Source organism: Pseudorca crassidens, chromosome 8, assembly GCF_039906515.1.
Source record: "Pseudorca crassidens isolate mPseCra1 chromosome 8, mPseCra1.hap1, whole genome shotgun sequence".
NCBI lineage: Eukaryota > Metazoa > Chordata > Mammalia > Artiodactyla > Delphinidae > Pseudorca > Pseudorca crassidens.
In genome coordinates, this window is record NC_090303.1 from 87,457,363 (window position 1) to 87,484,818 (window position 27,456).

Below are 27,456 nucleotides of genomic sequence, written 5' to 3' on the forward strand. Positions count from 1 at the left end.
CATGATCAAGTGGGATTTATCCCAGGGATGCAAAGATTCTTCAATATATGCAAATCAATCAATGTGATATACCATATTAAACTGAAGAAATAAAAACCACATGATCATCTCAACAGATGCAGAAAAAGCTTTTGACAGAATTCAACACCCATTTATGATAAAAACTATCCAGAAAGTGGGCACAGAAGGAAGCTACCTCAACATAATAAAAGCGGTATATGACAAACCCACAGCAAACATCATTCTCAATGGTGAAAAACTGAAAGAATTTCCTCTAAGATCAGGAATAAGACAAGGATGTTCACTCTTGCCACTATTATTCAACATACTTTTGCAAGTCCTATTGCAAGTCCTAGCCACAGCAATCAGAGAAGAAAAAGAAATAAAAGGGTACTTCCCTGGTGGTGCAGTGGTTAAGAATTAGCCTGCCAATGCAGGGGACACAGGTTTGAGCTCTAGTCCGGAAAGATTCCACATGCCGCGGAGCAACTAAGCCCGTGCGCCACAACTACTGAGCCTGTGCTCTAGAGCCCGCAAGCCACAACTACTGAAGCCCGCACACCTAGAGCCTGTGCTCTGCAACAAGAAAAGCAACCACAATGAGAAGCCCGCACACCACAACAAAGAGTAGCCCCCACTCGCCACAACCAGAGAAGGCCTGCGTGCAGCAACGTAGACCCAATGCAGCCAAAAATAAATAAATAAAAATAAATTTATTTTTTAAAAAAAAAGAAATAAAAGGAATACAAACTGTAAAAGAAGTAAAACTGTCACTGTTTGCAGATGACATGATACTATACATAGAAAATCCTAATGATGCCACCAGAACACTACTAGAGCTAATTGATGAATTTGGTAAAGTTGCAGGATACAAAATTAATGCACAGAAATCACCTGCACTCCGATACACTAACAATGAAAGATCAGAAAGAGAAATTAAGGAAATAATCTTATTCACCATTGCAACAAAAAGAATAAAATACCTAGGAATAAACCTACCTAAGGAGGTAAAAGACCTGTACTCAGAAAACTGTAAGACACTGATGAAAGGAATCAAAGATGACACAAACAGATGGAAGGATATACCATGTTCTTGAACTGGAAGAATCAATATTGTGAAAATGACTATACTACCCAATGCAACCTACAGATTCAATGCAATTCCTATCAAATTACCAATGGCATTTTTCACAGAACTAGTACAAAAAATCTTAAAATTTGTATGGAGACACAGAAGACCCTGAAGAGCCAAAGAAATCTTGCAGGGGAAAAAAAAAAACGGAGCTGGAGGAATCAGACTCCCTGACTTCAGACTATACTACAAAGCTACAGTAATCAAGACAGTATGGTACTGGCACAAAAACAGAAATATATATCAGTGGAACAGAATAGAAAGCCCAGAGATAAACCCACGCACCTATGATCAACTAATCTATGACAAAGGAGGCAAAGATATACAATGGAGAAAGGACAGTCTCTTCAATAAGTGGAGCTGGGAAAACCAGACAGCTAGATGTAAAAGAATGAAATTAGAACACTCCCTAACACCATACACAGAAATAAACTCAAAATGAATTAAAGATCTAAATGTAAGGCCAGACACTATAAAACTCTTAGAGGAAAACATAGGAAGAACACTCTGACATAAATCACAACAAGATCCTTTTTGACCCACCTGCTAGAGTAATGGAAATAAAAACAAAAGGAAACAAATGGGACCTAATGAAAATTAAAAGCTTCTGCACAGCAAAGGAAACCATAAACAAGACAAAAAGACAACCCTCAGAATAGGAGAAAATATTTGCAAATGAATCAACAGACAAAGGATTAATCTCCAAAATATACAAACAGCTCATGCAGCTCAATATTACAAAAAAAAAATAAATAAATACAAAAAAAAAAAACCCAATCAAAAAATGGGCAGGGGCTCCCCTGGTGGTGCAGTGGTTGAGAGTCCGTCTGCCGATGCAGGGGACGCGGGTTCGTGCCCCAGTCCAGGAAGATCCCACATGCCGCGGAGCGGCTGGGCCCGTGAGCCATGGTCGCTGAGCTTGTGCGCCCGGAGCCTGTGCTCCGCAACGGGAGAGGCCACAACAGTGAGAGGCCTGTGTACAGCAAAAAAAAAAAAAAAAAAAAAGGGCAGAAGACCTAAATGGACATTTCTCCAAAGAAGACATCCAGATGGCCAAGAGGCATATGAAAAGCTGCTCAACATCACTAATTATTAGAGAAATGCAAATCAAAACTACAATGAGGTATCACCTCACACTGATCAGAATGGCCATCATTGAAAAATCTACAAACAATAAATGCTGGAGAGGATGTGGAGAAAAGGAAACCCTCCTGCACTATTGGTGGAAATGTAAATTGATAGAGCCACTATGGAGAACAGTATAGAGGTTCCTTAAAAAACTAAAAATAGAATTACCGTAAGATCCAGCAATCCTACTGGGCATATACCCAGAGAAAAACATAACTCAAAAGACACATGCACCCCAACGTTCACTGCAGCACTACTTACAATAGCCAGGTCGGGGAAGCAACCTAAATGTCCATCAACAGACAAATGGATAAAGAAGATGTGGTACATATATACAACGGAATATTACTCAACCATAAAAATATTACTCAACCATAAAAACCATAAAAAATATTACTCAACCTAAATGTCCATCAACAGACAAATGGATAAAGAAGATGTGGTACATATATACAACGGAATATTACTCAACCATAAAAAGGAATATTACTCAACCAAAAAAATATTACTCAACCATAAAAAGGAAAAAGAATATTACTCAACCATAAAATATTACTCAACCATAAACCATGAAATTGGGTCATCTGCAGAGACATGGATGAACCTAGAGACTGTCATACAGAGCGAAGTCAGAAGGAGAAAAACAAATATTGTATATTAACACATATATGTGGAATCTAGAAAAATGGTACAGATGAACCGGTATGCAAGGCAGAAACAGAGACACAGACATAGAGAACAAATGTATGGACACCAAAGGAGGAAGTGGGGGTGGGATGAATTGGAAGATTGGGATTGACATATATACACTAACTAGTATGTATAAAATAGATAACTAATGAGAACCTGCTGTATAGCACAGGGAACTCCACTTTGCTGTACAGCAGAAACTAATACAACGTTGTAAAACAACTATACCCCAATTTAAAAAAAAAAAATCATTTCCAACCTAACAGAGGTTATGGTCTAGAGTATGTACAGACTGTACTGACAAAATACAGTTCTAGGATCCTATCTGCCCACGTTTCCACATGCCTGAAAGCACCTCACACTTGCAGTCTGCCAGCCTGATCCTGAATAGTTGGCATAGCCTGCACATAAGCATCAAAATTTGCAAAACTTTTTCCAGTCAGCAGTTTGGAAAAATCCCAGGTACAACAGCAGAATGCTGTGTCATCAAGGTTTTGATGGCACAGAATATGATACCATGTGGAAAAACAAACACATCAAGACCCTGAGTCACAGAACAATTTAGAAGAATTAGAACCAACATGAACAGGTTTTGAGTCCCTTAACCTTGGGTTTCTCACTATCATCACTACTGACATTCTGGCCCAGATAATTCTTTGTTTTTTTGTAAGGTTTGTCTTTTTTGGGGGGTGGGGGGTATCCTGTGCATTACAGAATGTTTAGCAGTATCCCTGGCCTCTACCCACTAGATGCCAGTAAGACCTAACTAGTTGTGACAGCCAAAAAACGTCTCCAGACATTTTCATGTGTCCCCTGGAAACCAAAATCTCCCCTAGCTGACATGCCTTAACCTATTTATTTCACTTACATTTTCCTTTTTATGAACATACAAGTGATAGGTTTTTAGAAATTCAAAGTCAGTCTTAATGAGCTCTTTCAATAAAAAAAATTCTAAGATATAAACTACTGGGTTATTATCTGCAGCAATTTTTTTCTTAGTGGTACGTCAAATACAATGCTTCTTAGAAATCGATGGCATCTTCAATTCAATGAAATTCAGCCACCCACCATCCTTTCCCCTTTATCATGGAACCGTCATCCTGGAGAATTACTTCTTCCTCACTGTGTAAAGTTTTAAGTACTACCCAGTTCTTCCCTACCTAGTGGTTCTCTAGTCTTCCTTTTGAGTCCTTTCAACTATCTAATATTCTTCTAAAAATTTCCTTGCTTCCCAAGTCGGCCAGAGTTAAGTTCCAGTCTTTCAACCAAAAAAACCTAACTGAAACAAGGTCCTTATTAAGCTAGCCTGACAGAAAATATTTCAGAGTATTTCCCTGCCATGAAATTCACCAGCCTATTAAAAATGTTGGTGCTTCTCCTTTACCATTCACCATATAGGTGGAGTGAATGGGGTACAGATGAAACAAGAATTGTTGTAACAGTGTCATGGGGATTCACTGTACCCTTCTGTTTTTGAAGGTGTTTTAAAGTGTCCATAATAAAAAGGTTAAAAATTATAACTATCCTATAAAGAAAAATATCACAATGGAAATAATTTCCAAAGTCCTTTCTGCATACGTTGGATCCCTTACACTTTCATGTGCCTATGCCCCAATCTTAAGGGCTTAGGAACTCAACTACAGTTATGGGTACATCTGGGGTGAAAAGAGAAGACTTGGAAAGCCAGGCATATACCACTGACAGTCCAGGACACAAGGAACCATCTTCTAAAACTGCTTCCAAGGCTTTACTCAATTAAGGCAACAGATACAATTATCTATAAATGCTTTGTTTCTCCAAAAAGTTGCTTTTAAAAGACGGCACAGAAAACCTTTTTAATGCTTTTTCTGAAGTTTCTTCTCTGGTTGAAAAAAGAAAAAACATAGCTATTGATTCTTCTAAGAACTATCATACAGATAAACACACACTTTTTGCCAAGATTTGACAGCTGGAAGTTTGCATGAAGAAGGCTTCAAACAAAACATTTTTTTAAAAGAGAAAACAATAAAAAAAGGCTGTACCACCCTCTGCTCCCCTTAAAAGTGACAGAAAATAAATTCTTTATCAGTAGTCATTTGTCCCAGGTTACAGCTAGGCTGCCAACCCCAGTCCACATGAGAGATGAAATCAGCCCTCACTGGCACCTTGTATCCATCTCATCTGCCCTTTACCTTTCATAGAACAGGAGAACAAATGCGAGCTAAGTCATGGAGGGGGAAAAAAAACCCCCACCACAGTGAGAATTACTGTAACAAAAGCCTGTACCATAGGGGAAGAAAGGAAGACAAAAAATTCCTATGTGAAATATAATAAGCAAAGTAAATATGAAGGTCTAACCAAAAACTCCTTATTAAAATAAAATTCAATTAAAAGTAATAAAATTTCAAAGACAAGGAATTCTACCATAACACATTGATTTTCTCTGCTTCTTAATGAAAATGGTCTCAGTTTTTTTGAATATTTTAACTTCACTATCTAATTATATACTCCATCAACCTAACCCCAATTAAATAATTATGAAGTGCTGCGTGGGAAACTATTGAAATATGCGTAGACACTTTTAGCAGTACTAACTACATCTTGATTTTTAAAACCCTAAGCCATGAGCCTTCTCTCTTTCCTGAGAAAAATGGTGGTCTTAATGTACAGTAAAACTCATGTCCTGTTCTACACGTTTCAGGCAAATCGGACCTAGCTTATTTAGCACTTCGTCAAAGAGAAGAAATGTTAGAGAACATTTCATAAACCCTCACTTTAGAGATGAAATATTTAAGGCCCAAAGAGGTTAAATTATACACTGAAGCCCCTATAGCCAAGTGAAGATGAGACTCCAATTCAAATATTCCTTACATTAGCTCTCTCAAGCAAACTAGTGAAGCAGCCCAAAACACACACACACACACACACACACACACACACACACACACGCACACAATCTTACAAACCATCTACTGGTAGTGGTCATTGTGCATGTGAAAGATATTTGCATAATCATGTAATAATAATGCTTTTTGCTATACAGAAATTTCAGAAATAGCACAGATGGGAAGCACTTGACTCTATCTTGGATTAAAATGTATCCACATATTTCTATGAGTAAGTATATACTTTAAGTCTTTAAAAAGTAGTACTTTTACCAAAAAAAAATTAACTATTTTGTTTTGAATATTGCTTTCTTTTCAGTTTACAGCCTTTCAACATCTTTTTGAATCAGCACATAAGATCTACTTGACTGTCTAATATTCCACTGTAATAAAATTCCGTGTACCATAATTCACTCATGCAGCCCTCCATGATGGGCATCTGGATTGCTTCCAGTTTTCTATTACAGAAACATTTCAGTGAACATTCTTTTAGCAGCTGTTGTTAGAAGTAGTAATAATGACAACAATAATATAGATGTATACAAAAAAATCTAGAGGAATGAAATGTTCAAGAGTGGTTATCTCTGTAGGATGAAATTACAGAGGATTTTGTTTTTTCAACCTTACACTTATCTGTAACATCTTTGACTTTTTTAAGTGAGCATACTACTAATCAGTGCTACTTATTAACATGGGTACTATCTATAACATATAACATTCATTATTAGCTACAATATTGTTAACCTTAATACCCATAGTAGACGACGTAATTTTCAATCATAAATTATATTCATTAAAAGAACCTAGCCTGAGAAGTGCCAGGAGAATCCTCAAGAACTACTTCTCACATATTGAAAAAACAGGACTCAATTATTCATGCAACTAAGAAGTACACAAGAAATAAAATGGTCATTTACAATTGAGTTTGGGAAGGGGATAACCTAGGGCTTTAACAAGCACAATCCAAAACCAAAACCAGCCACGTTCATACATGTTCAGCCAAATACAAATGACGAGTCTTATTATAATCATTCCTCTCCAGAAATATTTCATAAATATGACAAGTCTGCCAAAATCTGTCTCAAACACCATGAAGCTCACCGTTTCTGATTTTCAGATTCTTTCTTGGCCTCCTCCAGTGCCAGCTCCTCAGCCACTCTTCTTTTCAATTCTTCATCAGAAACTAAAATCAATAAAGAGGGGAAGGAGATAAAATAAGTGACTTCTTTAAACAAAAGCATCAGAATACTCAGGAAGACAAAGCTGAGACTAGATCTTAATAGGCAAAGTTTTGCCAGCTGGTCAGTGTCTCCTTGGAACCACCTAAGCAGGGTGGAAAAGACCAATTAGTGCACTTCAGGAGTAATTTAATCAAGAGTTCCCTGGTGACCTAGAAATCTCCACACCTGCCAGAAGTTATAATAAACTCAAGGAGCTGCTTACTGCCCAGTGGGACTGAGCCATTAAGTACAAATTCTTTAAAATGATGTCCTACCATTAAAGTCTGACAACTGCATAGAGGGGGAGGAGAGGGTGTAAGGAAGGGACTTCAGAGAGGAAAATGACACCAAAACATTCCTACTTTGATAATTAAACATTTTAAGAAATCACTTATTAGAGAAAGAAGATCATTTGTAGTTACATTCATTTTTCCATGATTTACAAAAAAGGGAATTTATGACTCATATTTAAACCCATATTTTTTGGAAAACGTCATTCAAATTCAAGTGCCAACAATTGGAGAGAGAGACAGAACAGTGCTGAGAACACGGCTGGAGCTTTCTAAATAACTAATGACTTGATCTGAAACATCTGGTCTTTCCAATTAGAAGATTTTGTACAATATGTTTTGTAAGATTCTTACAGCTATGATAGCAAATAAAATAGACAAATTTTACATACTCTTTTAAGAGCTTTCCATAAGAAATAAGCAAGGACTCTTTCCTCTTCAGTACCCAAAACCCACTACCCAAAATTATGACCAAGAAAGCACCAGAAACACTTAAGATCTAGGAATACACACAGGACCTAACAAGTATTTCAACTGGTTGAGCCTACTAGATGGAAACTAGACAGTACTCTCTGCTCTTCAATGACATTTTATTTGATAATCTTGCATTATAAGCACCTTGCCTTATGGAATATGCAAAAAATTAATTACAACAAGATATGCAAAAACTTTAAAATTTAGCTGACACTGGGCAATAACAAAGAAGATATATGAAAGGTCTAAGGATGTCTTCTCTTATTTGTGGACTATCAGAAAACAACATCATCAAAGGACATTATCAAGAAGGTGAAAAGACAACCCACAGAATGGGAGAAAATACTGGCAAATCATATAGCTGACAAGTGGCTTGTATCCGGAATATACAAAGAATTCTTACAACAGAACAACTGAACAGAACAATAAAATGACAACAAAATTAAAAATGGGCAAAGGACATAAATAGGCATTTCCCTAAAGAAGATATTCAAATGGCCAATAACTGCATGAAAAGTCACTCAACAGCATTCATCATTAGGGAAATGCAAACCAAAACCACAATGACTTACCAATTCAAACCCACTATAATCCAAAGGACAATAACAAGTGCTGGTGAGAATGTGGAGAAATTGAAACCTTCATGCATTGCTAGTGGGAATGTAAAATGATGCAGTCACTATAAAAATGGTGAGGCAGTTTCTCAAAATGCTGAACATAGTTACCAAATTATCCAGCAATTCCACTGTTACGTACTGTATACATCCAAGAGAACTGAAAATATGTCTACACAGAAACTTGTACATGAATATTATCACAGCATTATTCACAATATCCCAACAGTGGAGACAACCTAAATGCTAATCAACTGATGAAGGGATAAACAAAATGTAGTATATCCATTCAGTGTGATATTATTCAGCCATAAATAGTTATGAAGTACTAATACATGCTACAACATGGATGAATCTTGAAAACATTGTGCTAAGTGAAAGAAGCCAGACACAAAAGGTCACATATTGTATGTGCCCACTGATATGAAATGTCTAGAAAGGGCAAATCTGTAGACAAAGAAAGTAGATTAGTGGTCACACAAAATTAATGAATTAAAACTAGAACAGGGAATTGTTTGATTCAGGCAAATCTTAAGACTTTTTTTTTTCAGCATTAAACGTTCAAAATAATACAAATCCCACTAGAGAAATTACAGACAGTAAGAGCTCAGCAAGGAGTCTGGATATGGATAGTCTTTGTTTTTCTATTAGCTAGACTTTAGATAAATCAGTTAACCTATCTGACTTTTGATTTCCTCATCCAAGAACAAAACTGGGTAGGTTACATAGGTGTCAGCTGGCTATGAAGTTCTCAGCTATGCACTCTATAAGGTGATGATTTTCACATTTTCATCTCCTTCTTATAAACAAGCAAAACAACGTGACACATTTTTTCAAGTTGTTCACAGCGGGTAGCTCTATTAGTAGCAAAAACTGAGACAAATATTTCACCCAATTAGTACTACCTGATCAAACTATACTCTGAGGTGTACATACCAGTTAGGATCAACACACAGTCAGACCATGTGTAAAATCACACAAATTCCCGATTGCTTCAAATTATTGCAGCAAAATTTTTCTCATGCAAAATTCGATCAAATTCTCAATCACAATTCAACTGAATTTCACTCAATTAAAACTAGGCTTCGGTAAGACCTTGGTATACCAGGTCTAAGCATGAAGCAGTGAGATCCGTTTTCTAAGTGAGCTGATACAACATATCTTAGTAGTGCACTGTATGCCTCTTACATAAGGGCTTGCTACCAGGGGAAGAGCCAAAATCAGCAGTGAGCTTTTCATGATGATGTGATAAACCTGGAAGGGAACGGTAAGGACTCCATTACCACATGGCGACCAGCTGGGTGGCTGGGAAGGCAGCCATGCAAGAGAGACTGCAGAGAAGGAAACGCAGCTTCAAGGCTTGTCTTCCTTCTCTATATAAACTCCTGCCTCTCATGCCTGCCAAGGCACCTGCCGTGGGGTGAGGTGGTAAATACTGATAGATGGAGATAATGGTGGTATCACCTAGGGAGGCCAAGAGAGGAGGGAGAAAGATGGGAAGAGGAAGCACAAGAGATGCAAAGGTCAGGGAAGCTCCAGAAGCCACTGAAGAAGACATGCCCAAGGGACCGGCTACCTCACATCACTTCTGGTCAGTCAAGGGACTAAAGCATAGCTGTCTCTCTAATGCCCTAGCTATTTCTGGAAAAGAAACACACACACACACAAACACACAAAACTTTTGGGTCTCACGTCCAAGGTCACAGCTGAAAAAGTAATTACCTTAGCTATAATGGAGAATTTAAAATAACAAAAGATAAAACATGACCAAGCATAAAGAGTTTAAAATCTAAAATAGCAATTCAAAGCCCAGGCAGGAAAATAAACCAGCGTGGTAATGGGTTTTGAGCAAATCTAAGTTTCAAGTTATTTGTTTTTCAATCAATAGAATACAGAAAGCAACAACATATTTCTTCTGATAGGTCTGGTCCAAAGTGCATAAGGGAAAAAGATATACCATTTGGAGACCAATATTCAAAATGGCTTTTCTGAAAACACTCTTTTCAGCTTCAGGATCTGAACATTCTCTCAAATAAAACTGTTATTAAACTAAAAGGTCAGTGTTTCAGGATGGACTACTTTAAAAGAAGCACAGAAAGGCCAACTTTGCCTATTAGCACAGTGAGTTTCCCGTAGATCTTTGAGGACTGGCAGAGTTTGTGAAATGAGAAAAAGTAAAAATGAGAAACTTTCAAGCCATATAAATCAGACTGGCCACGGAAACCTGCAAAACAAGTTCCGGCTCAGTAACTAGGGTTCTAAAACTTTCACATAACATACACACTTCCCTTTTAAAATGTATTAAGACAAAAGGATGCTTTCTTCACACACTTGTACTCTGTACTTGCTAAAACGTTCTCAGAAGCGATTTTTTTTCTCAATGAACACAAAGACTGGCATTTTGTCAGTTAGTTATAGGTGATACAACACTAACCATAAAACACATGAGAAAAAAATCAAGCATTACAATGGCCTGGTTAGAGCAAGTCGGCCCTAAACCCTTTATTTGAAACTACTATTGAAAATAAGAAATATTTGTATTAAAAGCAGCTCAAATTTTTGTTCGTTTTTAGTAAACAACATTCTAAACAAATGTTTTGGTTAGTCCAAAGGCAGCTTTACTGACTGCCTAGCAATCTTTTGCTCCCCTTAGCCACATTCTAAATTTTTAAGTTAAATTCTTAAGAAATTCTAAGAATCTCTAATTTCTAATTTCAGGATCAAATAAAAAACTCCTAACCTTATACTACATGATTCTTAGTATTCTTAGGAACTGTGAATACCATGGTCTTAATTCTCAGAGAAAGTGTAGCATACATTTATTACACCTCACCTGTGTTCTATGTTACCTGACAGTGTCCTAATTCTGTTTTCAGAAACTGGTTAAACGAGGGGTAGAGAGGGAAGGGGTGGAGAAGATGGGACACTATATTTAAGACAGTTCCTTGAATGGTGGACAGAAATGACTCCAAAAGACGAAATGACTTTATGAATGGCTCATCATCTATGAAAAAAACAAAGACCGAAAATACAACCATGATTGGAGACTTACACGGATTCCCTGGACCTCAAGGGACATACCAATTTCCTTTGTAACTTTTTCCGCTATGACTTTCCCTTTCTTTCATTTTCCTAGCATAATCCTTACAGTATAATTCCCTCCCCAATTACAGTATTTCTGAAACAATCTCCGCAAGTTACTTAATAAAAATTATGGCTTGCCTATTAGAAAAATGTCAGGTCCTTTGGGATTTTTCCTTTATTCCATTTCTTTCTGGTTTTACCATTTACTGATACATACCATGTCCAATTTTATAAGCCCTATTATTTTCATGTGCTAGTTTGAAAACACCAAAGAGAACTATGAAAATCTACTCTCAGAAGAAAATAAATGTATGTAATTGCATAGCACCAGCAGCAGATTTTAGATAAACACTGGACTCTGCCAGGATTGAGACAGCTGAGCCAAAGCTTATACCGTAAGATACAGCCAAATTAAATTTTCAGCTCCATAGAAATATCCATTAATCTTATAATTTCAATAAATTCATTAATACAAAAAAAGCACTGATTGTTTAAAAAATAATAATGGAAGCATCCATGCAATCAATGAAATACAACACACAGTTTATCAGAAGTAAATGACTCACAGCATGTGGGTTGCAGGATAAATCTTGTCTTGCTCCTTATCTTATAAAAGGTACAGAGTTTGATTAGAAGAGTCAAAAGATGGCTAGAATAAATCTCAGGGGTCAGAAAGAAACATGTAACAGTTTGCCATTATCCATTTGTGGCACCATCTAGTTAGCAGACAAACCTGAGTTAAACACACACACAGAGTGTGTTAAGTATGATGATATTCAGCTGACAATAACATTTACTATCACCTTAAGGATAACGTACCCTAAGACTGCCTTCAAAAAAGTGCCATTTGTCTAGATACCTGGCAGGGTAACTGAGGCCACTTATACATTAAAGCTAATGACAATGTTGGAATGAAAATCCTTAACTGCAGTTTCAAAACCATAAATATCAAATGAGAAGGCACCGTGTTACAGTTTGGCAACCTAAACATTAACTGTATCAGGTTAATGGCTTATTTTGTAGTATTATTGCTCCATCAGGATTTATATACCTTCATAAATGTCTAATTTGAATGGCATAATATGCAAATAATGTCCATTTGATTGTTTGCTTCACAACAAGCACTCGTGGAAACCAGCTCCACAATACATTCTATGTGAAAACAAAGATCAATACCAGACTGCAGATGCTGTATAGCAACAGACAAGCTCATCACTCATATTCTACAGTTTCCACATTTTTAAGTAGACAATTCATAAAACCAGTATTGAGAATCAGATACACCTAGTATTTCATGTCTTAATATCCTGAATAATATAGTTGCAAGACCTCACAAAGCCTCTAGGAAAATAAGATCTATAATTTAAATTAAAAAATAATAATTACCTCTGGATATTGCTTTTTGATGCATAGCTTAATTTTTTTGTTTGTTTCACAAATGGACGTATTTTGTTCACTGGAGATAAAACTATCAATTCAACAGCGTTAAATCTCCAACCCCAAATGAAGTACCAAAACCACCCAAACCTGTTTCTTTCTTTCCAACAGTCCTGAGTGTGGCTGCATTCAAAGGCTTCTCCATAAAGACTCATGACATTCAAAGAGGACCAAGCTGGAAATAAAGGCGGTTCTCATCTAGCCCTGGTTTTGCCACAATTCGTTTTTGTGATTTTGCTCAAAAACACATCATTGCTTTAGGCCGAAGCTGTCTCCTCTATAAAATGAGAACCCAAACTAGAAAATCTCCAACAGCCGTCCCCTTACACAGCAGTGTTAAATGGGACTGAATTCATGCTTGAGCCTCCACTTCCCCTAAAAGCCCGATAACATGAAGGTGAAAGAATGAAAGGGTCTATCGTTGATAACATATAATGCCAATTGTTCCTCTGAAGTGACACTCAACTCATTTGGAAAAACTGTCTGTCAAATACCCTGCAAACTAACAAAAACATCCTCTAGGCTTTACAGACAAAGCAAAAATAAAGAGGGAAGGAAGGACAGGGTGGGAGAGGGAGGAATATTGTGCAGGCTCTTCTAGGCATACAGCAGATGTTCAATAAAAATGTGGTAATCGTTTGATCTGTGGAGTCAAACATCAGTCATTAGGTGAAATGAGTCACCAACTTTTTGGGTAGCTTAGGGACGATTTAGAAAAAACATAGCACACACTCTGCAAAATCGCATATAATCTAAGTGAAAAATGTGGACTGCCATTCAAAATAGAAATTCAAGACAAATAAGCACCTTCTCCCCAACTCTCCACGCCACTGCCGCCACCACCAACCACCACCAGGTTTCTGTTCCTGTGGACCCTCCTGTACAGAAAATTGAGCCACCACTACCAACAGTATATTTTTTATAAAGGAGAGAAGGATGGGTATTCATTATAAGCTTACTGTACTAGCTATAAGGTTTATTTTAATGCTTAAGCTCAGGTTTCTATTCTATGGTCAACTATATGAAGTTATTTTTGTTTGTTTAATTATTTTCTCCCAAATCAAGTGACCTCAAGGAATACACAAACTAGGGAAATCAATCAATTCACTAGGCAGTAAATCCACATTGACTTAATCCTATGCTAGGCTTTATAAGAGACGGAGACATATGGTCCCTACCATTAAGGAGATAAGAGTCTGAGTTATTAAAATTGTACTTTGAGGGTTTAGTATTAATGACACTTACAAAGGCGGGCTGTAGTCATGGAGTATTTCATGAAGGAGGAGGGACACAAGCAAGGACGTACGTTAGACAGATGGAAAGGAAATCAAACAAAGCTTGTTTGTAAGAAAAAAAAAATTGAAGGGTAAATTATGCTCAATTGTGAGGAGGCTTGAAAACTAGGCCGGGGTTTGGGTAAGAAATATTAAGAAATAGGGCATCATGGACAGTTGTTTAAAAATGAAAATAATGAACATTTTGGTACATGACTCTTTTTGAATTATGGTTTTCTCAGGGTATATGCCCAGTAGTGGGATTGCTAGGTCGTATGGTAGTTCTATTTGTAGTTTTTTAAGGAAGCTCCCTACTGTTCTCCATAGTGGCTGTATCAATTTACATTCCCACCAACAGTGCAAGAGGGTTCCCTTTTCTCCACACCCTCTCCAGCATTTATTGTTTGTAGATTTTTTGATGATGGCCATTCTGACCGGTGTGAGAATGCAGTTTTGATTTGCATTTCTCTAATGATTAATTATGTTGAGCATTCTTTCATGTGTTTGTTGGCAATCTGTGTATCTTCTTTGGAGAAATGTCTATTTAGGTCTTCTGCTCATTTTTGGATTGGGTTGTTTTTTTGTTATTGAGCTGCATGTAAATTTTGGAAATTAATCCTTCATCAGTTGCTTCATTTGCAAATATTTTCTCCCATTCTGAGGGTTGTCTTTTCGTCTTGTTTATGGTTTCCTTTGCTGTGCAAAAGCTTTTAAGTTTCATTAGGTCCCATTTGTTTATTTTTGGTTTTATTTCCATTTCTCTAGGAGGTGGGTCAAAAAGGATCACTGCAGCTCTATTTACAATAGCCAGGACATGGAAGCAACCTAAGTGTCCATCAACAGATGAATGGGTAAAGAAGATGTGGCACATATATACAATGGAATATTACTCAGCCATAAAAAGAAACGAAATTGAGTTATTTGTAGTGAGGTGGATGGACCTAGAGTCTGTCATAGAGTGAAGTAAGTCAGAAAGAGAAAAACAAATACCGTATGCTAACACATATATATGGAATCTAAGAAAAAAAAAAAGGTCATGAGGAACCTAGGGGTAAGACAGGAATAAGGATGCAGACCTGCTAGAGAATGGACTTGGGGATATGGGGAGGGGGAGGGGGAGGCTGTGACGGGGTGGGGGAGGGGCATGGACATATATACACTACCAAGCGTGGGATGGATAGCTAGTGGGAAGCAGCCGCATGGCAAAGGGAGATCAGCTCGGTGGTTTGTGACCGCCTTAGAGGGGTGGAATGGGGAGGGTGGGAGGAAGGGAGACGCAAGAGGGAAGAGATACGGGAACTCATGTATAACTGATTCACTTTGTTGTAAAGCATAAACTAACACACCATTGTAAAGCAATTATACTCCAATAAAGATGTTAAAAAAAAAGAAAATAATGCAGTGAAATGGGGCATTACAAGAAGTCTAATCTGGCAAGGATATGCAGATTAACTGGATGGGGAAATAGTAAAGCAATGAGTGGTTCTCAAAGTACAGCCTCATTTTCTCTGCCCACCCCCCCCCACCCCCCATCCCCCAGCAGCATCACTTGGAACTTGTTAGAAATGCAAATGTTTCAGACTCACCCCAGAACTATACATCAGAAACCCTGGGGGGAGGGGCCCAGCAATCTGTGTGCTAACAAGCCCACCAGATTTCAGATGCTTGCTCAAGTTTGAGAGACACGGGCATAAGGTGATGAGGATACTGGCCATAAAGATGGAGTCTAAGATGCACGGGCTTTCATGGGAAAAACTGGTCATCTGTTACTGACCGAGAGATGAAAGAGAAAGAAGTCAAAGGTGCACCCAGATGCCAGAAAATTAATACCCATGATGGTCAATTAAGGAAAGAAGGAGAGGCTGTTTGGGGAAGAAAGATAATGAGTTCAGTTTCAGACACATTCAATTGAAAGTAATGGTAGAATCACCACATGGAATTGTACGCAATTAGATATTTGAACCTGAAATTCAGATTTGATTTAAGACTTGGCTGGAAATGCTGATTTGGGAATGACTGTTACAGATCTCAGCTCAGTGAATTCTCTTGGAAAAAAATAAAATGTATACAGAGAAAAGAGTAGAAGGCTAGGAACAGGCCTTAAGAATTCATCAGATGAAGGAGAGGAGAGAAAGAAGAACATCATTAGAGACAAAGAAGGAATGGAATGGAAGAAATGAACCAAGGTACCATGTGCAGAAATGATAAACAGATTTCATCTCATGTGCCAATTCCGATCAACTGGCAGCAGCGGCCTGGGGTGCTGTGTGTAGGACTCCAAGGCCTAGTCCAGGTTCAGGAAGGAGGAAGATCTGGCAGCATGGCTTACAATTACCTATCATCCCAGGGAGTGCATGGAAATCAGATGGTTTGGGCATCAGGAATCAGTGGGAGGAGGACAACGGAAGGCAGCAATTATAGCCCTCTCTTCAAGTTTAGAAATGAAACAAAAAGGAATGAGGTGGAAAAATTATAAATAAAAGATGATTCTCACAATTGGTGGAGATCTGTGCATGCTTGAAGGGCAGTCATAATCAGTAATCTGCAACTAAATTATAAAACACTGATGAATGCCAGTGATTGTTGCTCAAAAGTAACTTAGAGTAAAATGTATACATTATTCAATACCTGGTTGTACAGTAACACAGACCAATTCACATTGACATATCATATTCCAGTCCACCTTCCTAATTATCACACTGATGCAAGCAAGGTTCATAGCACATTTTTTAAAACGTATATTTTATAACAGTAAAACAGTGGACAAGCCTACTTCCATGTGCTAAAAAGCTTTAACCAAGACTAATGTCCTTACCTAAGTAACTTGCTTTGGTAAATAGAAAGTCAAAACCATTCCAATACTTAGAGTCATAAATCATTCTTCCTTCTTCCTATTGTTATGAACTAGTGTGTCCTTTTTAGCAATAAAAACTGTATTTTATCCAAAAAATCCATTAACTGCTAACAAAATTCCTAAATTCAACTAAAATATTTAGTACTTCAAACTCTGACCAACACTATTTTCTAAGGGAGACTTTAAATGTATCTTTGCACGTAATCAAAGCCCGAGGAAATCAAAAGACTCAAAAGTCTGAAAATAAAATCTATCTTCTAATCCACCTACAGCCCTGGGAAATGTCAACTAACTCCAATCTCATGACTTTTCTTCTTTTAAATGAAAATAAAAGTTCTGACCCAATTACGGCCCTTTTTATAAGGGGGAAAAAAAAAACAGAGTCCTATTTCTAGATACTGGCCCACTACTAGGCAGCAGAAATAGCTGGAAGATCACATATAGTCAGACCTCTGGGCTTCAGTGGCTTCATTTACAGCCCATTAGGGTGCGATGCCAAAAAGGACCTATTTAACCCACAAGCTAACCGCTGCAGAACAACGGCCTTTCCTGGGAAGTTTTAAATAAAGCAGATTTTACACCCATGCTTGATTCATATGTTATTTATGGTAGTTCAAATATATTAAAACTGTGAGACAGCATAATACATATTGGTATAACACTTCTCATTAAACTATTGTGCAATACCCTGTGCTTTGTATTTTTTATTTAATTGACACTGTGATAATTAGGTCAGCCTCTCTTTTACCTATAACCCTGTTATTTTTTCCTTCATCTAACGAATATCCACCTACTGTTCAGAAAACACTATTTCAATGTAGTCGTAAGTGGTCATAATCTCTAATAAAACAAAAATAATTCTCTGTGAAGCATTGTGGAAGCTCTGTGAATTCACTGATCACAGACGACTTCACCATCTTTAAGACACAAGACTGTGCACAAGAATTTCAAGAACAAAGGCCCTGTCCTATCTTTAAATGCAAGAACGTACTTAACCTTTTTTTCTAAAAGTAAAATAAATTATCCACAGTCAAGTTAGACTGAACAGAATAGTAAAAACATTTATTATGATTATATCCCTAATGATCCACAAATTTCCTTCATACCAGTGTTATATAGAGAAAGGAGGTGGAACACTTTGTCTTTCAGAAGTGGTTCATTTGTGTAACTTACACCATGAGCTATGTAAGACTCCAGGATGTAAATCCTTCAGAACACCTGGGATGACACAAAAGGTCCTTGTTCAGACCGTGGTCTTCTCCCTCATCAGCCCCTATGCTGCCTTTCTGTAGCAAATATTTTGTAATACTCCCTTTACTATGCTGAAAATAAATGGATAATACAGACACGAGAGTTTTAATCAATATAATACCCTAAGTGTAACATTAAAAAAAGAAAAAGAAACTAATTTATAACGAATAATGGCATTTTACTATGTAAATGCTCAAATCTACAGTAGATAAAATAAAAGAGTCTGACTCTTGAGCTTATAAGTTAAGCCACCACAAATGCAATAGCTACAGTTATTGCAACAGAGCAGTTGCATTCCCAGAAAATTCAGTGTATCTTAAAACCACGGAAAACATACTTTCTGTTGACACATAAAACACTTAAGTTCTGGGCTGGGTAAGTGGGTTTTCAGCTATGTGAATTTCTGATGGGACATTCTGAAATCGAGGGCACAGGACAATCGTTCAAGGGGGCAGAACTATCCGAGTCACTGCAAGATGTCTAGATCCCTGCCCACCCCACTAAACACCAGCAGCTCCCCCACACATTTCCCAAATGCCTCCCTGGAAGCAGTACTGCCCCACCACTGAGCACCACTGTCTTAGACCAGGCTAAAATACTCACCCTGATAAAAAAAAAGATAACCAGGAGAAACCTAGCTACTTTAAGGTTTGTATGACAACTGACAGTCCCAAATAATGCAATTACAGTAATGCACTTTTCAAACACAGATAAATATTTGGAGATGACAGCAAAGTGCCTTCCTCCCATGGGATCTCTGCCTCGAGGTGCCCAAGTATTACCAGCTTCCTCTCTCTCCATACTCGCCAAAGTCACATTTGCCCGGTCCCACTCATACAGATCATCTCGATTTTCCTTCTGGTATCCAACATCACTTTGTGCTAATCATCATACTATTTTTTCCCTCTCCTGATGCCTCAAAAAATGTCACCCAAGGACAAAGACTTCATTATGAATCCAATGGAAATGGAAAGTGGGTACAAATTACAGCCTAAAGACCCCAGCTCACTGTTATAATATCACAAGAATGCACAGATACAGGTTGATACCCATCTATCCGAACTATTCAAATGTATTAAGCATTCACAGACATTTTCAGATTAATGCCTTTATGAGAACAACTTCCCAAGCACAGATTTATTTCAAGCTGCCACACTTTCCATCCAAACTACCTACATCGGATAGCTCTTAGACAACTAAAACTATATGTTTCATAGGTGACAATATCAGAATTAATATTGAACAAACAGTTCAAAAAGGCCATATCATTTTTATATTCAAAGAAAATGAGAAAAGGATTTAAAGTTATTAGCTCTAAATTAACTTATAATTCACAAAGATTCCATTTTAAAATTAAGGAAGTGAACGGTTTAATAAGGAATAATTTCTCTATAAAAACCAAAAATAAATTAGCTTTCACTATAGCATATAATATGAAACTATCTAGAATAAATGGTAGGAAGGCCGCAAGAATAAGTACAATCTAAACACATGATACTTTAAAAGAAATGAATTTATGTTATTTTAAACTTTTAAAAAGTGTTACAGGTAGAGGTCCCTAGGAACTACTTTAATGAAACTCAGAATACCAACTTATTCTCTGTAAATAGTAATGTCCAATGTACGTGATGATTACATAAAATAATTTGCTAACTAATTTGAGATTTCCCCTTGGAATTTTCTTACTAAACCCTCCCTCACTTCTACCCCCATCACCCACCCCCACCTTGTTTTGTATGAGTAAACATAAATCTTCTCTAATTTCATGACAAACTGTAAATTAAATGAATCCAAACTAATAAGATTTTGCTCTGTGCTTTAACACTTATAAATGGCTTTAACATATTTGATCTCAGTTATATAATTTATAGAGAATTTAACAGTAAGAAATTAATCTAAGACATTATTCATATATAATATAAAAATATCTTTAAAAGGATAGTATAAAATGTTCAGATTTAAGTTGATATGCATCTGAAACATGGCCATAAAATAATTTAATGGTATAACATGCCACACATGAAAGACCTTCATTTTATAATCGCAACCATGGGTGTGTGTGTGCGTGTGTGTGTGTGTGTGTGTGTGTGTGTACGCAATAGGATTGTGAAATACAGAAGCATGTCATATTTGATTTCTTTTAAATGGACATAAAAACAGAGCTCAATGAGCAGAACAAAATTTTAATTAAAGAATCAGGTTTAAAGAGACCTGCGTTCTCTTCCTGAGTCTACCCGTAAATTACCAATGACGTTTCTCTTGAAGATGATATGAAGTGAAATGAAGAGGTATTTTAAGTCCAAAAATGAACTCATTACAAAAACAGGAAATCCCTTCCACTGAAGAACCACGAGCAAAAATCCTGACTGATGCTGTGTAACATTTCATTGAGTCAATACTATAGTTTGCAAGAGGCTATTTTAAGCTGTATATCCTTCAGAATGTCAACATGCTAGGATTTACAATTTCTTCAACCTACAGAAAAGATTATGTAACAAAAGAATTTGTGGTGCATCTTTCAAGAGAATTTAGGATCTGGCTTGATGTCCAGGTCCAATTACATAAAAGTATTTTAGCTTCCGATCTCCAAGGTCCACATATTTATTGTAAATGAATTTGATCTGACAGTAACAAGACAATCTGAATCTCTTTCATTGTCTTTGAACACTGCTAAGGTCACAGATTATGACAAATGATGAGAAGACTAAAGGGTAAAGTAAAACTGATGTTGATCAAGTGTTGTCTAAAAATTAATTTTCATGGCCAGTTTAAATGACTATTAAATCTTCCTCTTAGAAACATGAAGGCTGGTGGCAATGAGAAAGACAATGAGGAAGAGCAATATATATTTTATACATAAAACGATGAAAACCTGGAAGCAAATTAAATATCGAAAAACAGGAAAATGGTCAAATAGTAAAATACAACAGCCATATAATAAAATATTAAGCTAATATTAAGAAACAGTTATTAAAGAATATTAATCCCAGGAAAATATTCTCACAAGTAAGTGAAAAGGACTAGATACTAAACTGAAAATACTGTTGCTCTTCATTTTGTTTTATATACGTCCAGCTCTGAAAAAAGCACAAGAAATACATACACATATGTGGCCTGGAATGATATATACAAAAATGATAATGATTATCTTTGAATTTTTCTTTCTCTCTATATACTTACCAGTATTTTTTACCAAAAACACATTTTTACATTCATAATCATTTTAAGAAAAATTCCAGTTTTTACAGAAACGCTGTATCAATTCAATCATGAACATCAAATGTACAAATTATATCAGTTTAGCTAACAGAAGTTCAAACCACACTTACACCAAAAGAGAGCTGGCTGGGATTAGTGTCCCCAAAATGAGCACCACAAGATTCAAGAAAACAAAACTGGTTTTCATTTTTTCCTTTTACCCCACAGCCATCCTGCCTACACCGCATTAAAAAAGACTATGTATTCTTCTTTTTTTAAGGTTCTTATTTTTTATTATTTATTTTTTATACAGCAGATTCTTATTAGTTATCTATTTTATACATATTAGTGTATATATGTCAATCCCAATCTCCCAATTCATCCCACCACCATCACCCCCACCCCTGCTTTCCCCCAAAACAGACTATGTATTCTTAAAAGGCAAATTACTCAAGGAAAAAACAATAACACACCATTACTATAATAAAGTCTGGGGGAGCATTATTTCTAGCACACAGTTTCTTATTACACTGTCTGGAGGCATACCACACAACAAGGGCTATTTGACAAAGAGTTCTTATGGAATGAAAATGATGAAATTCAAAGTGTCAGAAAAAAGATATTCGGTGGCCATATTAAATATAGGTAGAAAATGGGGGGAATCTTAGCCAAAATACTCTCTTTTCACTTGTTTTTCAAGTAGCATTTAATTTTTTGTCTTCCATTTAGATTTTTCAATTGATAACACCAGTAGCCCTAGTAAGATGAATGATATGTTACCAAGGACAGCTGATGAAAAATTCTTAGTCACTGACTTAAGCAATCAGCTGAGGTTAAGCTAAGACAGATAAAAGGAATCAAAGATAACCACTGATAGGATTTTCTACATCAGCAACAAATATTCACAACATAACGATGGTGAAGCTCCATGGAGATACACTTCCCACATGCAGCAGTCACTGCTACACAGTGTCACTATATTTTGGGGTGTTCTAGAAAATCACTCTATAAAATGTCCATTTGGGCTGTGAAACAGACAATAGAGACCTATTTATTTTATTCCACACAGGCATAGGCTAAAAGAAAACATAACATCAACTATAAACTTTAACTATTATATCTATCATTACACTCTTGTTACCACTAGCAAAATAAAACATTCAATGTTCTTTGCTTGCTGACTAGAGTTATACTTAGTAGGAAGTATGTATCAAAATTTAGCTTTGTTTCCTTAAAATGGAATATGACAACTTCTCACTGGGCCTGAAGCATTTCTAGTAAAAGCTATTATTCAATGTACCAAATTTTCATTTTTTTAAGTTGCTTAGTGCATGCACACACTGCAATCACTGGCTAAGATGAAAAGGTTTTAAATACCTATTTGTGGGAATTGTACCTCAACAACAAATATCAAAACCATCACTTTTCACAAAGCTTTCAAGATAGGGTAGCAATGACAAATGACGGGACACTATAACAGATACAGCTTTATCTTGACTTTCATCTTATTTATTTGGGTTTAAAGGAAAATCAAACTAAATTATTCACTCCTTGCAGTATTACAGGAATCCTCAGATGCTGTTTATGCAGTTTGGATATAAACTGAAAATATCAAGTCTTTTCAATGTTTCATCCACGCTGATAAATCAGGAGTAACTAAAATCCAAACAGGAATTCAGACATGTGAGAAAAGTGAAGTGTTTGTAACCAAAATATTCCAACATAACTCAGCTTTATTTCGACAAGAACTTGTGTCTCAGGGTTACCAACATTTTCAGCACTCAGAATCTTGGCTCTACCTTTTTCCACTCTCACCTGGGAATCCAAAGAAAATTATGAATGACTATCATAGCACAGACTGCCATAAAGGCAATCCATGCTTGGGCACAGAGCTGATCAGAATAAAGACAACAGTCTCCAGCCTGGCTTGCAGTCACGTAGCCTCATGACTACATTCTGACTAATAATATGTGAGTGGACGTGGCACGTGCGGCTTCTAAGCTATTCCCCATGGCATGGGCTAGAGGACAGCTGGGAGCCATTGTGGACCATATGGATAAGGGAAACACCTTAGAGATGCAGAGCAATAAGACAGAAGGAGCCTGGGTGCCCAAATTAAGGAATCATCAAATTACCCAAAATGTTATATAAGAGAAAAGTAAAATTCTAACTTTTCAAGTCACTGTTACTTGGGGTCTCCATTAGATAGTGGAACCTATCTTCTACCCCATATACCCTGATAAAACATGGCAAAAATCTGAAATTCTAATTTACCTTTTCTCAGACCTAGAAGAATCAAAGACAGCCTCAAAAACATGCACACGTAAGAGAAGAAGCTAAAAAATTAGCTACGTTGAGTATACTTGAAAGAGGTGGAAGAAACTTGAGGGCAGAAGTCTATATACATGCCCTAGGAAAGTCTCCTCATCCAGATATGCCTAATAGGAGGAAACTGGAAAATCAATGAGGTGCTTTGTCCAAACCAGGGTAAGTCATTTAAGCAAGTTATTCAACCTCTTTAGAAGAGAATGTCAGCTCTAGAATGTCAGCTCTAGAATCATGATCTGATTCATAGAATCAGACTGCCTAGATCTAAAAGCCTGCTCTGCCATTTGTTATATTCGCATCTTTAGTCATTAGCTTTCCTGTGACTCAGTCTTCTCACCTGTAAAGTGGGTATAATAAAAGTAACCATGTAATAAAAATGTTGTGAGAATCACATCACCTTCTGACATATACCAATACCACATCAGATTACACTTCCACTCCCATAAACCTACTTTACCCAAAACCCCATACAAACAGTCCTCAAATTTCAAATAACCTGAGATTTATTGACTACTCATTTTCTACCCTGGCAATTCTTCAAGGTTCCATCCCACCATCTACTGCCTGTTTAATATCAATCTAACATAATAACACTACCTACAGACTAGCAATTCACTAACTTTCCACCACCTATCCGGCAAGCTAAACCTTTGTGAGAAAATGTTCCAGCTATCTCAAAGTTTGTTGAGAATCTGACTCGTTGAAGCAACGCTCTTACATTTTTTCCTTCTCTCTTCTCATGCAGCATTCTACATAACAGCAGCAAGGATACAACACAAATCCTACTAAATCTTACCCCCCCCTTTTTTTTTTTTTTTTACAGATTTTCTTTTATTGCAAATTCACTAAGCAGCATTCGAAACAAAAGGATTAAATCACAAGTTCACTCTTCCCACCTCCACCCCTCCCAAACATCTGTACGAAACTCGAATGTGAGCATCCTGTCCTGGGTGTTCCACCTAGGAACCCCACTTCCACTACTCTACATTCTGCTGTTAAACTTCAGAAATTCCTAAATCCCAAAACAAACAACTGCACTACTTCAATACTCCCTTTGATATGTTAATGGTCCCTAAGAGAACTTCAACAACTAACAGCTGAAAAGTAAACATTAGTTTAGGTCTAAAACAGTCTGCTTGGGCATAAGTTAGGTGAAATATTAATACATTAGAGCTTCTGGTAATGTTTTTAGCATTAGTGTTAAAATTCCGCAAGAAGATAATTATTTTAAGCATGCCATGACAGATTTGCTGCATTCTTAAGAAATGCAAATTATATCCAGGGGCCCTTTTTTTTCCAATATAGCATGTCCAATTTTATAAAAGATGTAAATAGAGAATTATAATCCACTTAAACATATTCACTTAATAGCAAGCTTGGTTGAAACACATCTTTTATTTTTTTAAGTGAGCAATACTTGTGCTTTTATAATCTTAAAATGCTTCTCTTACTCACACTGCAGTAATATTTCTTCATTTTCCTAAGATTCTCTCAAATAATCTTAGGTTGCCCTTTGAGTATCCACAATTACTGTAACTTTAAACATCCTTGCAGCACAGGACAGACCTTCAAAGGCTTAACATCAAGAGAACACCCTTGAAGGGAGTCTTACAGTATGGCAAGCTCTTTTACTCAAATCATCCTTATCCTAGCAAGAAGTAGGGATCTTGGCATCCCTGTTACGTGATAGTCATTACAATCAAATATGCAATAACATAGGGAACCAAGCCCTATAATAACATAGGGCCAATATACTGCTAAAGTCATTTAAAGCTGGCCAGTGTGTACATGTTCCCATACACTCTCCTCATTGCAGAAACTGGGAAGATGTATCATTTCCTTTCCCAAAGCTTTTCTCCCCGCTACACATTCCAATGGACAACTGCATTTCGAAACACTACTAGAAGTGCAAATCTTCTCACAATAGTACAATCTTAAAAGAAACCCATGGTAATTTTTTTTGAAATAATTTGTAATTTGTATGTCACATGATAAAGAGATTTTAAATTTAAAACATTTACTCATAAATTACTATTAAGATCATGACAAGGTTTATTATAATATCTTCTTATAGCATTTATAATATATCAAGGTAAAATTCAACTTGTTTCAATCTTTCGTTATGCAAAAATAAAAATTTCAAAACTGACATATTATGTTTGGTTTGGGGACCAACAGTATTTTTAAATATAATATCAAAAATAAACAAAAACTGCTTTCATGATCTAATGTTCAGAACTCTTACATTTTGTACTTAAGTAAACTAAGGGGTTTAATTTTAGACCTGTGTTTTATTTCTAAATGACAAGAGAGAAGATTTCAGAGCGCTATTTGTAAATGCGAATACATTGCGGGGAGGATAGTTTTTATTCCCAAAAAATTAAAAGCAAAACTGAAAAATCACCATATTTTTCTCTTTTTAACATTAAGCATTAAAATATAGGCACACCTCAATGTGCTATATGAGAATTTTCATCAAATGAATACGGTTTACTAATGTAGTGAAAAGCACCCTAAAGCTAATTTTCAGAACCATCATCATTTTTATGATGTTCATTAACGTGCTTTTTCATCATCAGAGTCCCATATGTTTCTAGACTTTAACCAATAATCCATTATAGGCATAAATTAAATACTACATGACTATGAATAAAAATTTTAAACTACATAAATGTCTAATCACCATGGCAGGTAGGAATATACCTATGTGTGATAAAGCAAATCAGGGACTGAAGCCCTTTTGCCTGATCTCCACTGACAATAACAAAACTCCTTAGACATGCAAATAAAATATTTAAATAATTGTCTTATTGCTGGATTTGTTAAGAGAATTTTAAATATCCTCCATTAGAGCTTTCAGCAGCAATGTGCTCTCCAGAACACTGTCATTCAAGTCCCCAGTTGAGAAATACTGCTTTAGAATGGTACAAAATACCAACCTAAGCAGACATGGATTCTTTCAAACTTTCCTGATAATTGGTTAAATGCCTATGTTTTTAGGTTTCAGGAGTTTCCTACTGGGATGCAGAAAAATAACATTAATGGGGGAAGGAGGACAGTTATACAAAAAATGTCATTATAAAAAGAAGTACTTACTAAAAGAAAAAAATGTACTATTCAACTTATATGCCAAATTTAAAATGATTTGTTCTCAGATAATCAGGAGTTAATAGTATTCTCCAGCCCCACTGTAAGCAAAAGTCTTATAAATATTCAGGCCAAAAGCTTTTGCAAACTACTTGCATCAAGTACAAAAAGCTAGACTCTAAGTGTTGGTAATGATTAGGGAAAAAAAACAAACTGGAGGTTGGGAAGAGTGGAAGGAAAGAATGCATATGGCAGAAGAGAAGTTCAGTAGATGTTCCTGCAGGGCCGACTTGGGAGAGAGAATCAAGGAAGCTGAGTGAAGCGCATACTTGTCTGGAAGCATCCTCCTTGGGAGGAGATGGGACTGAGGAGCTGGAGTGTGTCAGAGCGTCCCCCAGGTTTACTGCTCTGAATCACGAAGCTGGCCTGGGGACAGCTAAGTGACATACTGGAGGGCTACAACTCCACTGATGGTAAATATGCTAAAGGGGATTCCCCCAGTACCTAAAGCTTTTCCTGTCAACACACCAT

At 36.6% G+C, this 27,456-nt stretch overlaps 1 protein-coding gene across 2 annotated transcripts in view; it reads right to left on the minus strand.

The window, feature by feature from the left end:
• Positions 1–27,456, minus strand: part of CHCHD3 (coiled-coil-helix-coiled-coil-helix domain containing 3) — a 288,144-nt gene that overhangs the window by 223,391 nt on the left and 37,297 nt on the right. For both annotated transcript variants that reach the window (XM_067747054.1, XM_067747053.1), the window contains exon 3: positions 6,916–6,997. In XM_067747054.1, the coding sequence (XP_067603155.1) occupies positions 6,916–6,997 (82 nt within the window). The remainder of the gene's footprint in view (positions 1–6,915; positions 6,998–27,456) is intronic.